Here is a 14,072-nt window from a genome sequence, read left to right as displayed (position 1 = left end):
CAGTGAAGACTCATTAATCTTCTAATTTCAGCCACATGTATTTTAAATGATGAGCTTAATAAAATGATGTTGACAAAGTGCCTACATACATGGTATGTACATGCTTTGGGTACCTTCCCATACATTTTCCCCATTCACTCTATTCAAAAACCTTCAACACAGTCACATGTAAATATATTTATAATTATCATATTTGTAAAAGCAGAAAAGAAGCCCTTCAATACATAAATGGCATAAATAAATGACTGATACATCAGATTGACTATTATGAAGTCATTGGAGATTGCTTATGGAATGAGCAGTGGTAGAGTGCTTGCCTAACATGTGTAAGATTAGATTCGGTCTGCACCACTGCAAATAAGATATGTTCATACCATATTTTTAAGGCTGTGTGAAATGACATAGCATAGGATGACATAAAAATTGGTTCTCAATTCTCTGTGCATACCAATAAGGGGGTTCGGTAATAGATGTAAACAGAAATAAAGGTGAAGAGCATATATTTCGTAACAACAGTTATGTACTGCGGAGTGAACATAAATGATGTTTCTATCTTTCCACGAACATGTAAAATACATGTGTACTCGGTACAGGGTGTCCCAGCAGGCTCTGGAGCAGCTGGACTGCTAACACAATGGCCCATCTGTTCAGGAACTGTAGTGTTTATAAATTCATGAATATTTATGTATCTGTATAAGTAAGTATATGGTCAGGATTTTTCAATTTCCATGACTCGTGCTTTGATCCTGCTTTCTCTCCATCATACATATGAGTCGCATCTCTTCACGGGTCAGTTGGGAGTTGACTTTGTTTAATAATGGTTTAAAAACACGTGTAGGAAGAGAAATCTGCTGGTGCTAGAAGGTTAACCACTATGTGTTCAAAGCCAAGTATAAAATTGTTTTAAATTATACCCTCTTCGTTTATCTATCTGAATTCCCAACTGTTTCTACAGAAAAATATCACTGATCAGTGACCATTTACCTAACAATAGCTTGCCTGTTGATACAGAATCATAACGGCTCCATAGAATGAATAGCACATTTACAAAACTGAAAATCTCATTTTGCAAATAAGTAATGACTCTTTTCATTGCAAGGGACAGTTGGAAGTTAAATGCCTTATGTTTTGACATTATCTGCTCACAATTTGTCACCAACACTTTAGCTGTCCATTAAATGGTAAAATGTGTGTTTATGCATGCTGCAGAGTAATGGCATGCAATGACGGTGGTAGGTAATAGCTAGAGAGATATAAGTAAATGAATCTCTTTGGCATGAAGGCATCGAGTAGACTGGAGTTTCTAGTAACTAAAAGGGATCAGCAACTATGTAGTTGAAAAAGGCCATGGATATTTCTGACATCTGTATTTCAGTAGGTATGTTGCATGAGTACATCATTCTGTTTGTTATTCCACAAAATGTTAAAAGGTGTCAGAGATAGGTCACCTGCTTCCATTTGAGTAGAGAAACTTTATATTTGTCTTTCGAAAGTATAAAACTAAATTAATTTGTAAAATTATTTCCTTGGTATTTATTCCATCTATGTCATAGCCCCAAGTCTCCTCTGTATTGTGATCTTATTTTGCAGACACCAGAGATAACAGGCAACATGCTCTAACACTTCTCATCACATTAAATGTAACACAACTGAACATACGTTCAAGCCAAAAGTGATAAGGGATTACATCTCAATTCTTTGCTGGAACTGGAGTTTGGAGAAATCATCCAAACAGCATGAGACTGAATATGCTGAATACTAAAACGAACTCGCACTCTCCAAAAACTGAAGCCAATAGCTCAATGTACTCTTCAAAATGGGAAAACACATATATGAGCAGCTCTAGGGAGCTGGGGCATTTTGTAAGAAGGATACCTTCCATTATTTAACCAGTATTTGTTATAGCATGAAACCTGCCTTACATAAAATAGGATAGGATTTTGAGGGTCTCCCATATTATCAGAGTCTTGATACTCTCAAACTCAGCATATTTTCTTAATGTGTTTGCCTATCCAGCAGTATAATGTAATGGCAAAATTTCTATCCTCCCAGAATTTTCTGGTCCATAATAAGAACTTTGGGGAGCCCCTCGAGTCACTTGTTGCCAAGTGAGGGTATTTCTTACCTTTGGGAGAGATGCCCTGGAACCTGAACTCTGGGTAGTCATTGTCAGGACTGTTGTGATGCCAAGGGCAACCCTGGCAGGAGCTGCATCCATGTTTATCCAAAAGGAGACCCAGGACAAAATGACTATCAACAGGCTGGGGATGTACATCTGGATTAAGTAATAGCCCATCTGGCGTTCCAGGTGAAACTTGACCTCAATGCAGGTAAACTTGCCTGGAAGCAGAAAAGGATCATTTGAAATCTTACTTGAACTCATTTCCCCAATTCTACTCTCCTATTTGATTCTGAAAAATCAATCACATTGTAAGTAGATTGGGAAGATTGTAGACAAATGAATGCTCACCTTACACAATCAATTCAAATTTTCCAATTCTTCCAGTAATGGAAATAATAGTGTAAGCATATGATGTAGATCTGTTGCAGATTATTTTAGATAGGACTTTGGCATTTGTAAGACTGACAAAAGATTAAAAAGTGTTTTTGTTGCAAGTACTATACAGCACATAATGTGTAACCATTAACATTAACATGCACTACGTACAATGTAATAGTTCACACATAGCATGTAATTTGGTACAATTGAAACCAATCCCATGTGTGTGTGTGTATGCTTGTGCTGGGGTTCAAGTGTGTGTTTCTGCTTGGGGAACCAGAGGCCAACCTCAGGTATCATTTTTCAAGTGCCTTTCACGTTGGTTTTTGAGGCAGTTTTTCATTGGGACCTGGGACTCTCAAATTGGAGTAGGCTAACTACGTGTGTCCACCTCCACAGTGCTGGAGCTACAATTATGTGCCACCATTCCCTGGGTGCTAGGGATTGAACTCAGGTTCACAGGTTTGCATGCCTAACACTCTATTGACTGAGCTATGTCCCCAGCCCTCAACAGCTTCTAAGTTGTAAGAACATCCTGAGTCTTGGAATAATTGTTTGTCTTCGTATTCTCAATGGTAAAAATCTAAGGGTACATTTATAGAGTATGCATACACCCTGTTCATTGTGAAAACTTTCTACCCTTTTGGGAATTGCTTGGAGACCCTTAGAGTATTCATTCATTCCTGGAAACAGTTTGTAGTGTTATTTCATCTGTAATAATAAGTGCACAGGAAGATACTGCAACTTTTAACATTATTATTAAGAGGTAGATGTGCTGGCCTCTTTCCACATTTTTCTCTTTTTTATTGGTTTTGAGTTAGACCCTGCAAAGTTATTTGTATTATTTCCCTTGAAGAATAAAGATTGGGAAGAATACCTTGGAATCGGGCTTAAGTTACTTCATAAGAAGCTGCTGTTGGCTGTTCTGGGCTGGCTCACAAAGAGACCCATTATGAACAGGCCAGAGCATTTGAAATACAAGACATCAGCTTTCCTGGGCAGGTATAATCTTCCAGGCAACAACAGATGTCCATGTGTTGCCACTACTTCAACCTTCCCCACCACGTATGCCTTTCATTGCTAAAAATAGCACCTGACTTTATAGAGCCAGCCGAATTCTCTCCAGATGATGCTCATCCATACTCGTAGTGCTCTCCAGAACTGCAGAGAAAGAACATCTCTATTTCTGGGCTTCCTAGACCTATGTCATTATCACTTTCTTCCACTAAGGCTAGGAGTGCAAATTGACCTGAGGATGCACTGTGAAGAGTGGATGCAAGGAGCAGCCAAGATTTATGTTTTCTGCACAACTAATGAGGTCTTCTACACCTTTCCTCAGACTCATTCGACAGCAAATGCTCAGTAAAAGAAGAGCCAAAGACTTCTAAATCTCTCTTCAGCATTTGAGGGAGAGGTGCTGCTGCACCGACAGGCCTATTCCACAGGGTCAGAGCCCCCAAATGTTTAGGGTTCTCTTAACGTCTGTGTGCTTCATGAATGGGCAACTATTAACCTAATAGGATAGCTGAGTTGATAAAGCGAATAGGGAGCATTGGGGGTTAGCAAGGAAGAGAAAAGCTTACCAGTGTTGTAATGCTTTGTGCAGTATCCAAGCTCCTTCTCTTCTTTCAGAATAAACTGGGGCAGGGTGAGTCCTTCAGCGACTTGTACCGGACCATCACTTAACCACTCAAATATCAGGTCATTCATAGTGTACCCAACTGGAAGAAAGAAGTAGTAACAAACAATGTACCTTTCTAGGAGACGGCAAAGTCTATCAACAGAAGTGGACAAGCAGGGAAATCATTTCAAGTACAGTCTTCAGAGCTACAATCATCAAAACAGCTACATGTCATCAAATGCAGACAAGCTGCATGCAGCAAGGGATTTTTGATTAATATATTTTTGCATGTGTATACAATAAGAGGAAGGAATCTAGAGAATCTCTTATCTCATACCTCTTTATTCACTAACTCTCTTTGAAGAACAAACAAGTAAACAAACACCAAATCCTTTGAAGATTTTCTTCGCTTGAAAGAGTTGTGTCTGTGGCAGTTCAATAAGACAATGCAATTCATGGTGCCGGGCTTAGTATCTCAAACGAAACCGTTCCTTTTGAAAGTTTTAATGAGAACGAATTCATTACAGGCCTGCCTGCGAGTATTACCAGTGCACAGTTGGCCCCTTCTGGAGTGTTAGCTTTACTTGTAGGAAACTTATGTTAATTACTAAGAATAAATTCCCAGTCATTTTAAGAGGACCTTGTAGGATATGTAAACTAAGAACAGTGACACAGGAGATGGGTGTGTAACCCTGTTGATACAGTTCTTCCCTAACATTGATAAGGTCCTGGGTTCAATCCCCAACACCACATAAAACACCAAGTCGTAGCACCTAGACCCAGAATTTGAGAGATGGAAGCAGAAATAACAAAAGTTCAAGGTCACCCTTGAAGGCATAGTTAGTTCAAGGCCAGATGAGGCTACGTGAGACACTATCTCCAAAAACAAATTCCACAAGAACAGTTATATGTGCCTTGCTAAATTGCCCCACTCATTATTCTCATGAAGTAAACAGGTTCCCTATTTTGTAAGGTCCAATTGTTATATGACTAGAATCATAGAAATAGTGGAGAGGAGCTGAGGGTGGGGGTAGGGGAGTGGTAGCGCACACCTTTAATCCCAGCACTCGGGAAGCAGAGGCAGGTGGATCTCTGTGAGTTTGAGGCCAGTCTGATCTACAAGAGCTACTTCCAGGACAGGTTCCAAAGCTACAGAGAAACCCTGTTTCAAAAAACAAACAAACAACAACAACAACAAAAAAAAAAAAACAAAAAGAAGAAGAAGAAAGAAATCTCATAAAATATTTATAAAGTATAAATGATTGGATCATTATTTATCAATATGTCTATATATTTCTCTATCCTAGAAATGACGATATTTTTTCACTCATTATTTCTCTGCCCTCCTTGCTTTTTTTCTTAATATTTGAACTGTGGAAAGCAGACTAGTGAGAACAAAAAATATTCTATGAAGAGTGCAATGGCTAATAACTGTAGCATATCTATTAAGTTTATAAATTCTTATTCTTGCTTACTACAAATAGCAACTTGCCAACCCTAACCAGAAATCAATGGCATATTTATTTGTGTCTACATTCTTTTGAGAATCTTAAAGGCAAGAAATAAAATTATAGAAAGTAGCAAACTGGTCTATGGATTCTGTTTAAACATTGATGGTCCAGAAAAGCAATAGCTAACCTATCTCTCTCATCACCAATCTGTATGAATATATCCTACAACAAATACTTAATGGGACAAAGCAAATCTACTGATTGAATCGTTTTAAGTCTTAGGTGAGCTCCATTTCATAGATCTGGGTATTGCTTTACAGAGAAAATAAAACGATTGGGCCAAGGCTTGGGAGTTTTAGAATAGTAGAGGAGACATTCTTTATGTATAAAAATGTTTTTCTCAACTTTCTTCTCAAGAGAAGGGACAACAAGGAATCATTAAATACATTATAAACAAATACTCTCTTTTTTTCTATGACAGCATCTAAAAACAAAGATTTTTGTTATTTTATTTATTTCTATAAGAAGTGTCAAGGGAACTCTGTAAAGACTTTAAATGATCAGAAAGATGCCCATCACCATTTCTTTTAAAATGATGGTTAGTATGTCTGCTTACACTTACTTTTTTTTATAAGCCAAGAAGTTAAAAGTATCTCCTTGGCCCCGCCTCATTAAATCTCCTAATATCCCCTTAAGTCAATAGAACTTAACATGTTTTGGGACTCTGAAAAGAGCAAGCCAGAGGAAATTTCATGAATCTTAACTGAAAATCTCACTACCTTGGAGGCATGGACAACTTAGGGCACACGTCAGTGATTTCTGTGGCAGCAAAGTCAGAGTACAAAGGAGACAAAGTAAATAATATTTCCCTATTTACTTCATTATGTCTTAGTGTATTCATTGCTTATTTAAGAAAGATACCAGCTCTTATTCCATGTCAACTTATACCCTTTGTCATTTTATCTATCTGTTTATGTTCTTTGGTATTGCCAAGGATCAAATCCAGGGCCTTGAGAATTTTAGGCGAGAATATTCCTGTTAAGCTTCAGTCCTCATGCCTCTCCTTTTTGAATCCTCCTATGGCTAAGGGCTTTGTGACTTGTTCTGAGTCAATCACTCTTCCTTCCAGATCTTTTTGGCTACTTTGGTCTATATGAGTGTAACACCCAAAGAAACATAATTTTCTGATTAGTGATTATTTATAAAGGCAAGATATAGTCACAATTATCAAAGGAAAAACTTTCATTTCACAGAAAATATTGCTAAATCAGACTTAAGTTGTTTTTTTTTCCTGAGGAAAGGAAATTTATTTAACACTTTGAGCTAAAAGTTTTTCTTGCTGTACTGATAATAAGCTTCTTCTATTATACACCCATCCTTCATTAAGACCTTGGGTGTTGGGAAATTTGTAGAGAATTAGTCTTACAAATATTTATTCCTTCTTGGCACACTAAAAGAGACATGCCAATGGTGGTTACAACAAACAAGTTGTCATTTAATAATGAGGACTTACAACTCTCCAGCTGCATTGTACAGGTCTGGACATCCATTGGAAAGTTCTTCAGGTCCATGGGACAAGATAAAGTCAAGGTGAGTCTTAGCAAAGAACAAAAGGAAAACTTACTTTAAAATCTGTGAAATGTCATCCTTGAGAGACAAAAATTCATTTATCATTAGCAAAATATAATGATTCAAATATTGAAACCTAAGCTTTCAAGGCAATACTTTGTTTTTAATAAAGAATAACTGTTGATAACTTTATAAAATATTTTACCATTTCATTCCAAACCCTTACTCTATTCTCAACCTCCAGATTCTGAGTATTTCTCATTTCCAGATTCTGATTCTCTCCAACGACGATGTTCACTCTCAAGATAAAATGTTGTAATATGAACAATGGGCTCTTAGCCAACATGGTGAACAAAAACATAAGGTTATGATGTTTAAAAATTATGCTGGGCAGTGGTGTTGCATGCCTTTAATACCAGCACTTGGAGGCAGAGGCAGGTGGATCTCTGTGAGTTGGAGGTCAGCCTGGTCTACAAGAGCTATTTCCAAGACAGGCTCCAAAACTACACAGAGAAACTCTGTCTCAAGAAGAAAGGAAGGAAGGAAGGAAGGAAGGAAGGAAGGAAGGAAGGAAGGAAGGAAAGAAAGAAAGAAAGAAAGAAAGAAAGAAAGAAAGAAAGAAAGAAAGGAAGGAAGGAAGGAAGGAAGGAAGAAAGGAAGAAAAGAATTATATTCTAGATATATGTACCATGATGTGAATGGATACGAAACAGTTCTCCTTCCATCAAATGGGAAAATACTTGGTTTCACAGACTTTTCATTTACTAATCCATATGATGAACGAACTATTTTGGCATGCTTTCTAGGATTTCCAGTTATAGAGCAAGTAATTCTTGAGTGAGGAAAACCCACTTCAAGATAGTGGGTTGTACAGTCTTCATCTCTCTACACCCTATGGGGTGACTTTGATCTCTTTTCTCCTTGAACTTTTCTGAGCTCCAGCCTTCTCAACATTGGGCCTTCAATTAGGATATTCATTGAGCTACCATCTCTTTTTCTTTTTTTAGCATTTTTCTTCTGATTTCTCATCGCAATGGTGCTTAACTTTCACCCTGAAATTCTTTGTACTTTTAAGATTCAAGGAAACCAGTTAGAACCAATAATCAACAGAACTAGGTTTCCTTCCCAATACTACCTAAAACCACATTGGATTCAAAGCAAAGTACTAAAACTTGCTAAACATTTGGCTCTCACTGATCAAAGTAGGAAGTAGGATATATGATTTTTATTCCTATCTGATGCTAATACTTCATGACTCAACGTTTTCCTTGTTGTGTAGCCATGATTTTTCATATCCAAAGATTCATGTCACAGTATTACCCAAAAGTTCTCTTACCATTATGTTTATCATCAACTCACCTCCTGATTTCCCTCTCTTTGTTTTTGGTGGTTCATTTTGTGTTCTTTTCCAGCACAAGCAAATTATAGCACACATTTTTTAAGAAAGGAAAGAGTTAAGGTTTGAAGTGAGAATAGGGAGTGATGTGGGATTTCATTGGTCAATAAAAAAACTGCCTTGGCCCATCTGATAGGGCAAAATTTAGATAGGCGGAGTAAACAGAACAGAATGCTGGGAGGAAGAGGAAGTAAGCTCAGATGCGGGGGCAGCTCCTCTCAGAGGCAGATGCGATGAAGCAAGCCGCCAGGTCAGACATGCTGAATCTTTCCTGGTAAGACTGATGCTACACAGATTATTAGAGATGGGTTGATCGGGATATGAGAATTAGCCAGTAAGGGCTAGAGCTAATGGGCCAAGCAGTGTTTAAAAGAATACAGTTTGTATGTTGTTATTTCGCGGCATAAGCTAGCCAAGCAACCAGGAGCTGGGGCGGTGGGAAAACAGCCCGCAGCTCCTTCAACAAGGGAGTCCATATTGACAGTTGCCAAAGGCATTAAAATACAGCAGTGATTGGAACAAGCATAATTTAAAGCAACAATTACAGAAAAATGTATTCAATCTTAGAAACAAATGCACCCCTAAGTTAAAAGTCGATATTTCTAGTTGTTGGAAGTATTCATAGTAATTTTTGTTTGTTTTTATTCTTTATTCTGAAGTATCTGTATTGACAAGTATAAGCTGTTTAAAATGTTCATAACATCCATTATCAGCTTTCTCAACTTCAGGAAATGAAAAGTTTTTTTTTTTGTTTTGTTTTTAAATAAAGCTGAAAGGTAAAATTAGAAAACTCTATTTTATTCCATATTTTCTATCATAATCTGAATATCAGATTCAGTGTTGCACCTCATTACAAAATGAATAAGCTGTCTTTTTTAGGGCATCCGAGAATCTGAATTCCATGGCTCCAACAAGTTTTGAGTTTTAAAGACCTGACTTAAAATATCATTTTTAGATATAAAAAAGAATACTGATCACTTTTGGAGTTCATTTGTAGATACAAATATATGGATATATACAGATTTCACCTGAGTAAAGGCTGGTTTTAAAAAATGCAATTTTTTGGTTATTTATACCATAAACTCTTTATAATAAGGACAAAGAAAAAGCAAATAAAATCTCTAGTTAATAAACAAATACCTGATTTTTAAAAACTGGAGTAGTGGTAACTCAAAAAGATGCTTGGGATGAAAATGAATGTTTTTCTTTTTCATTTTAAAAGGGGTAATATTTTCATCATACAATAATGTGTTTTTTTTCTGACTTTTTCTTGTAAATATTACTATTAACAAGTACAAAGCCTTAATTAGGAAGGAAGAGGTGGTTTTCTGTGAGACATTGTACAATATTTTGAATTTAATAAATTATGTGTTATATATTTCAAAATTACTGAGTGTATATTCCAAATGTTCTTGCGACAAAAATAAGCATTTGAGATTGATGAATAAATTAACTAGTTTCATCTAATAACTCCATATTGTATTCATAAATAATAACATCACTTTTGCCCCACAAATATATACATAGCTAGTTATAGCTTTTCAATTTAAAATATAAAAAAGAAGATCTACAATATTTGTCATTTAACAATATTCAGATAGTATTGATTATTAAAGCTTATCAACACCAGAAAATCTGGAAAGTTCCTTATAATTTTGAAAACTTTACCTTTGAGTAATGAGGAAATAATGATAATGGAAGTGGGTGTAGTTTAAAGACTGTGCAATTGCTATTGTGACAACCCAGCTCTGCTATTCGTCACCATAGACTCACAGCACTGGCTTCTTTTGCAAAGTGAACTGTCCCCATTTGTTCAGGGAGCAGAGAAACTCTCACACAATTACTCCTGCCTTTGTGTCTGATCTAACAATCCCATAGGGACACATAATTTTATTAACAGCACAGATGACTTAACACACTGAGGAAATTTCCCCACAAACATGAAACTATTCCTAAGTTCTCTTTTCCATGAGAGCTCACTGGATCATTTTTTCCCTTGCTTACCTACGTTTCTTTTAAGACAAATTTTATATTTAGAACACAATGAGCACCAATAATCAACCAGAGGGCTTGCAGCTGTACACTTTGTTAAATCATGTCATTGGGCGAGCAAATGAGAAGGGACTATAAAATCTAATTGGTCCTGCATGAATTGCGGAGTTTCAAATTTATGATGTCTGGTATAACATACATCTGGAAGCCTAACAAAGGTTTATTTTGTTCTTTTTCCCCTTTTCCTTTGACATACACTAAACAGAGTAAAATGCTAGAATCCTAAAACTGCAGTTTGATGGCTTTTTAGAGCTATATCTACCCTAGTAATAAACATTCTCATGCAGACTTGCAACACTCATGTCACCCCCAGAGCATTCCTTCTTCCCAGACCAGAACCTCCCAAAATAACTCTCACCTCATTGTTACAATAAAGGCTAAATGCGATTTAAATAAAAAACAAACAACAAACGCCATATTACTTTGTACCAAGATACAGAAATTGTGCTATATACTTAAGGTGAAAAACTAAATCATAAAACATGATAAATTTTGGTGGATCTCACAGAGTTAAGTATTTTATTTAAAATTCAAGTATTTTTTCGATTTTTCTGAAATTCAGACTTCACATAACATGCCAAATTTGTTTTTTCTCCACAGCCTGAAATATTAAGACCACTGCACCTAAAGCCAATGATCGTGGGGCTGCCTGCTTCCTTTTGATTTAAAGAACTCATTTCCTACAGCATTATCGTTCATTTTTCCAGTCCATGCGTACATACACATGCACATACATATTCAGAGGAAATCCCCATTCCTTTTTGCACAAAAGAGGAACAAAATTCCCAGAGGTCATAGATCTTTTCTAAGAATAAGAAGCCTGAACAAGCATTTAGACTCTAAAGGTAAGAAATAAATCAAAATACAGGAAATCTGTTTCCCTGCCTTCCATGCTTTCCCTTCCTTCTCATCTATTCAGTTCACCTTGCTCATAAAGCCAACTTTTGGGGTTATATTTTGCTTAAATCTTAAGTTGTTGGCAGATATTGGTATTATAAATAAATTATTATCTTTATCATGTTTTAAAATAAAGTATTATTTTGTATTTTTAAAATTTCTGTGACTTTTCTCATTTACTACAATGTAAGTTCATCAAGGCTGGAATTTTTCCTACACAGTCTAAAAACCATCCCTTGCATGAATTAGACACCCAATAAATATTTGTTGAGCAAATGAATGCATCAGCATCTTGGAACCGTATGAGGAAATTTTCAGACTTTCATTCTATGGGACTAGGAAATGACAGAGGCTTTTGAAGGATGTAGGCTGGTTATCAGAGACCACAGAGTGTAACTAAATTAAAGGACTATCAAAAGAATCCAGGAAAGTTTTCCTGAGCCCTTTTGTTAGTTGATAGCAATTTTTTTATTAGAAATCAACTGAATAAGCTCAAAGTCAAGTGCCAAAATGCACTGTCTGTCTTTGAGTCACAGTTATGCAGCCAGGTCAGTAACCGAGGCTGGTACTGCACTATGTGAACAAGGGAAATCAATAATTTAAAAGAACCTCACGATGGCAAACAGAAGGTTTCTTGAGTCTTAAGACAATTAAGACTCAAAGGAAGCTACGTGTTAAATTGGGGATCTATTCCAGTAAGAATTTTGAAGAGAAAATACCAATGGAAGAGGAAGTAGACTTTCAGATAGAAATATACATTTTAATGGATAATTACTTGCCATAAAGCAAATAATTGCAATGTACTCTTTTGAAGGAGTTATTTTTAATGGTTGCAATAATCTATCTTGTTTAAAAAGAGAGAGCAGATGATCTTTCTATTTTGGGGAGGGAAAAGGTGCTTTCTGAATATTGTTGTTCATCTGTTGGAGACCACATTTTCTGCGAAGCAAACAGTGGCACATGGTTACATCAGAGAGTGCACAACATGTGGTATTCTTTTAGTATCAAAGTACTGAAGAATGATAAAAAAAATCAATGGCCTGTGATGATAATAGCCAGAATCGTATTGTTTCTGGATGAATGCTGTAAGCCAAGAGCTTTCATCCTTGTACAATCATGGAGAAGCATCATGCAAATGAGAAAGAAATATAGAATTATCTCTGGTTTTGTGATAACCAAATTAAAGCTCATAGAAGCCCCACTTACACTGATACCAAAGTCTATTGACTTCTCATCTACCACGTTTCCTCTTTCAGAATGGGACCCATTAACAAGCTTTGTTTTTGAAGCCAGCGGAGTTGGTCAGACTTCTTGGTTGTCTTGTATTTCCTTAAGGATACTGGTTTCATATTTTCTCAGACATCAGAACTAGTATGACTTTGGAGACATGGTGGTAAATGCAGTGTACTCATAAAGAACTAGTCACTGAATCTCCTGGCTTCCTTGCTTACCTACCTGCCTGTGTTGCTTGATATTTCTGTGACCCTGGACTGTAATTAAGGGTGACTAGAAATAAGGCTTTCCTCTTGTAACTGAATGTACCCTCTAGAAACTGATCAAAACCTAAAGAATAAGTAATTGCATTTTATTTTAAAAAATAGGAACTTCCTGGCCAATATGACATACAGGTTATAAAGCTATTGCACCTCCAATGGACTATGTGCTGGCTAGTTTTTATGCCAATGTGACCCAAGCTAGGGTCATTTAGAAAAGGTTCCTAATAGAAAAAAAAATGCCTTGATAGGATTTTCATGTAGCTAAGTCTGTAGGACATTTTCTTGTTTGAAGATTGATACAGAAAGGCTCAGATTAATATGGTGATAACAACCATGGTTAGTGATCCTGAGTTCTATGAGGAAGTAGACTGAGCAACCCATAAGGAACAAGTTAGAAAGTGTCATGCCTTCATGGCCCTGCAGCAGTTCCTGCCTCCAGGTTCCTGCTTCCAAGTTCCCAATTCCAGGTTCCCGCCTTGAGTTCCTGTCCTTGCTGGATGATGGGCTACAAGCTGTATGTCAAATAAACTGTTTTCTTTCCCACATTACTTTTGGTCATGGTCTTTTATTACAGCAATAGGAACACTAAGATAGCTTTATTGTCCAACATTCTAGAATATAATTCCTTCTTTCCTTGAGAACATAAAGATGGCCTTAATGTAAGGTTTAGATCTGTTAAATTCTCCCTCTGAGTATCTTACAAGTTCTGAAACTTGTGACACTCTATTACTGGAATGACTTGACAGGATACAACGAAAATTGAACAAGACTGTCATCATAATCCATCTAGAATCTAAAAGTAGAAGTATCCCAGGGGCAAGAGAGAAGTCAAGTTAAAATTGCATCATTAGGATCTAGGGAAATGATTCAAAAGGAGTAACTTTTCTTCCAGAGGACCGGGGTTTGATTTCCAGCACCCACATAGCAACTCACAACTCAAAATGCATGCAGGCAAAATATCCACAAACATAAAACAAATGACTTCCTTTTAAAGGACAGCATTAATAAAACTCACACACTGAGAAAGGAATGAAATAAGAGATAGAGAATTGGTTCTGATAGGCTGGTTGTCCTACGTATTTTGAATTTT

At 36.6% G+C, this 14,072-nt stretch overlaps 1 protein-coding gene across 2 annotated transcripts in view; it reads right to left on the bottom strand.

The window, feature by feature from the left end:
- Glra2 (glycine receptor alpha 2) overlaps positions 1-14,072 on the bottom strand; it is a 195,824-nt gene that overhangs the window by 125,675 nt on the left and 56,077 nt on the right. For both annotated transcript variants that reach the window (XM_057759574.1, XM_057759575.1), the window contains 3 exons: positions 7,086-7,168; positions 4,084-4,221; positions 2,126-2,340 (listed from right to left, as the gene is read on the bottom strand). In XM_057759574.1, coding sequence (XP_057615557.1) covers positions 2,126-2,340; positions 4,084-4,221; positions 7,086-7,168 — 436 coding nt within the window. The remainder of the gene's footprint in view (positions 1-2,125; positions 2,341-4,083; positions 4,222-7,085; positions 7,169-14,072) is intronic.

This window comes from Chionomys nivalis, chromosome X (genome assembly GCF_950005125.1).
Source record: "Chionomys nivalis chromosome X, mChiNiv1.1, whole genome shotgun sequence".
Lineage (NCBI taxonomy): Eukaryota > Metazoa > Chordata > Mammalia > Rodentia > Cricetidae > Chionomys > Chionomys nivalis.
Note: the sequence above shows the minus strand (reverse complement) of the source record. Positions and strands in the feature narration are given on the sequence as shown.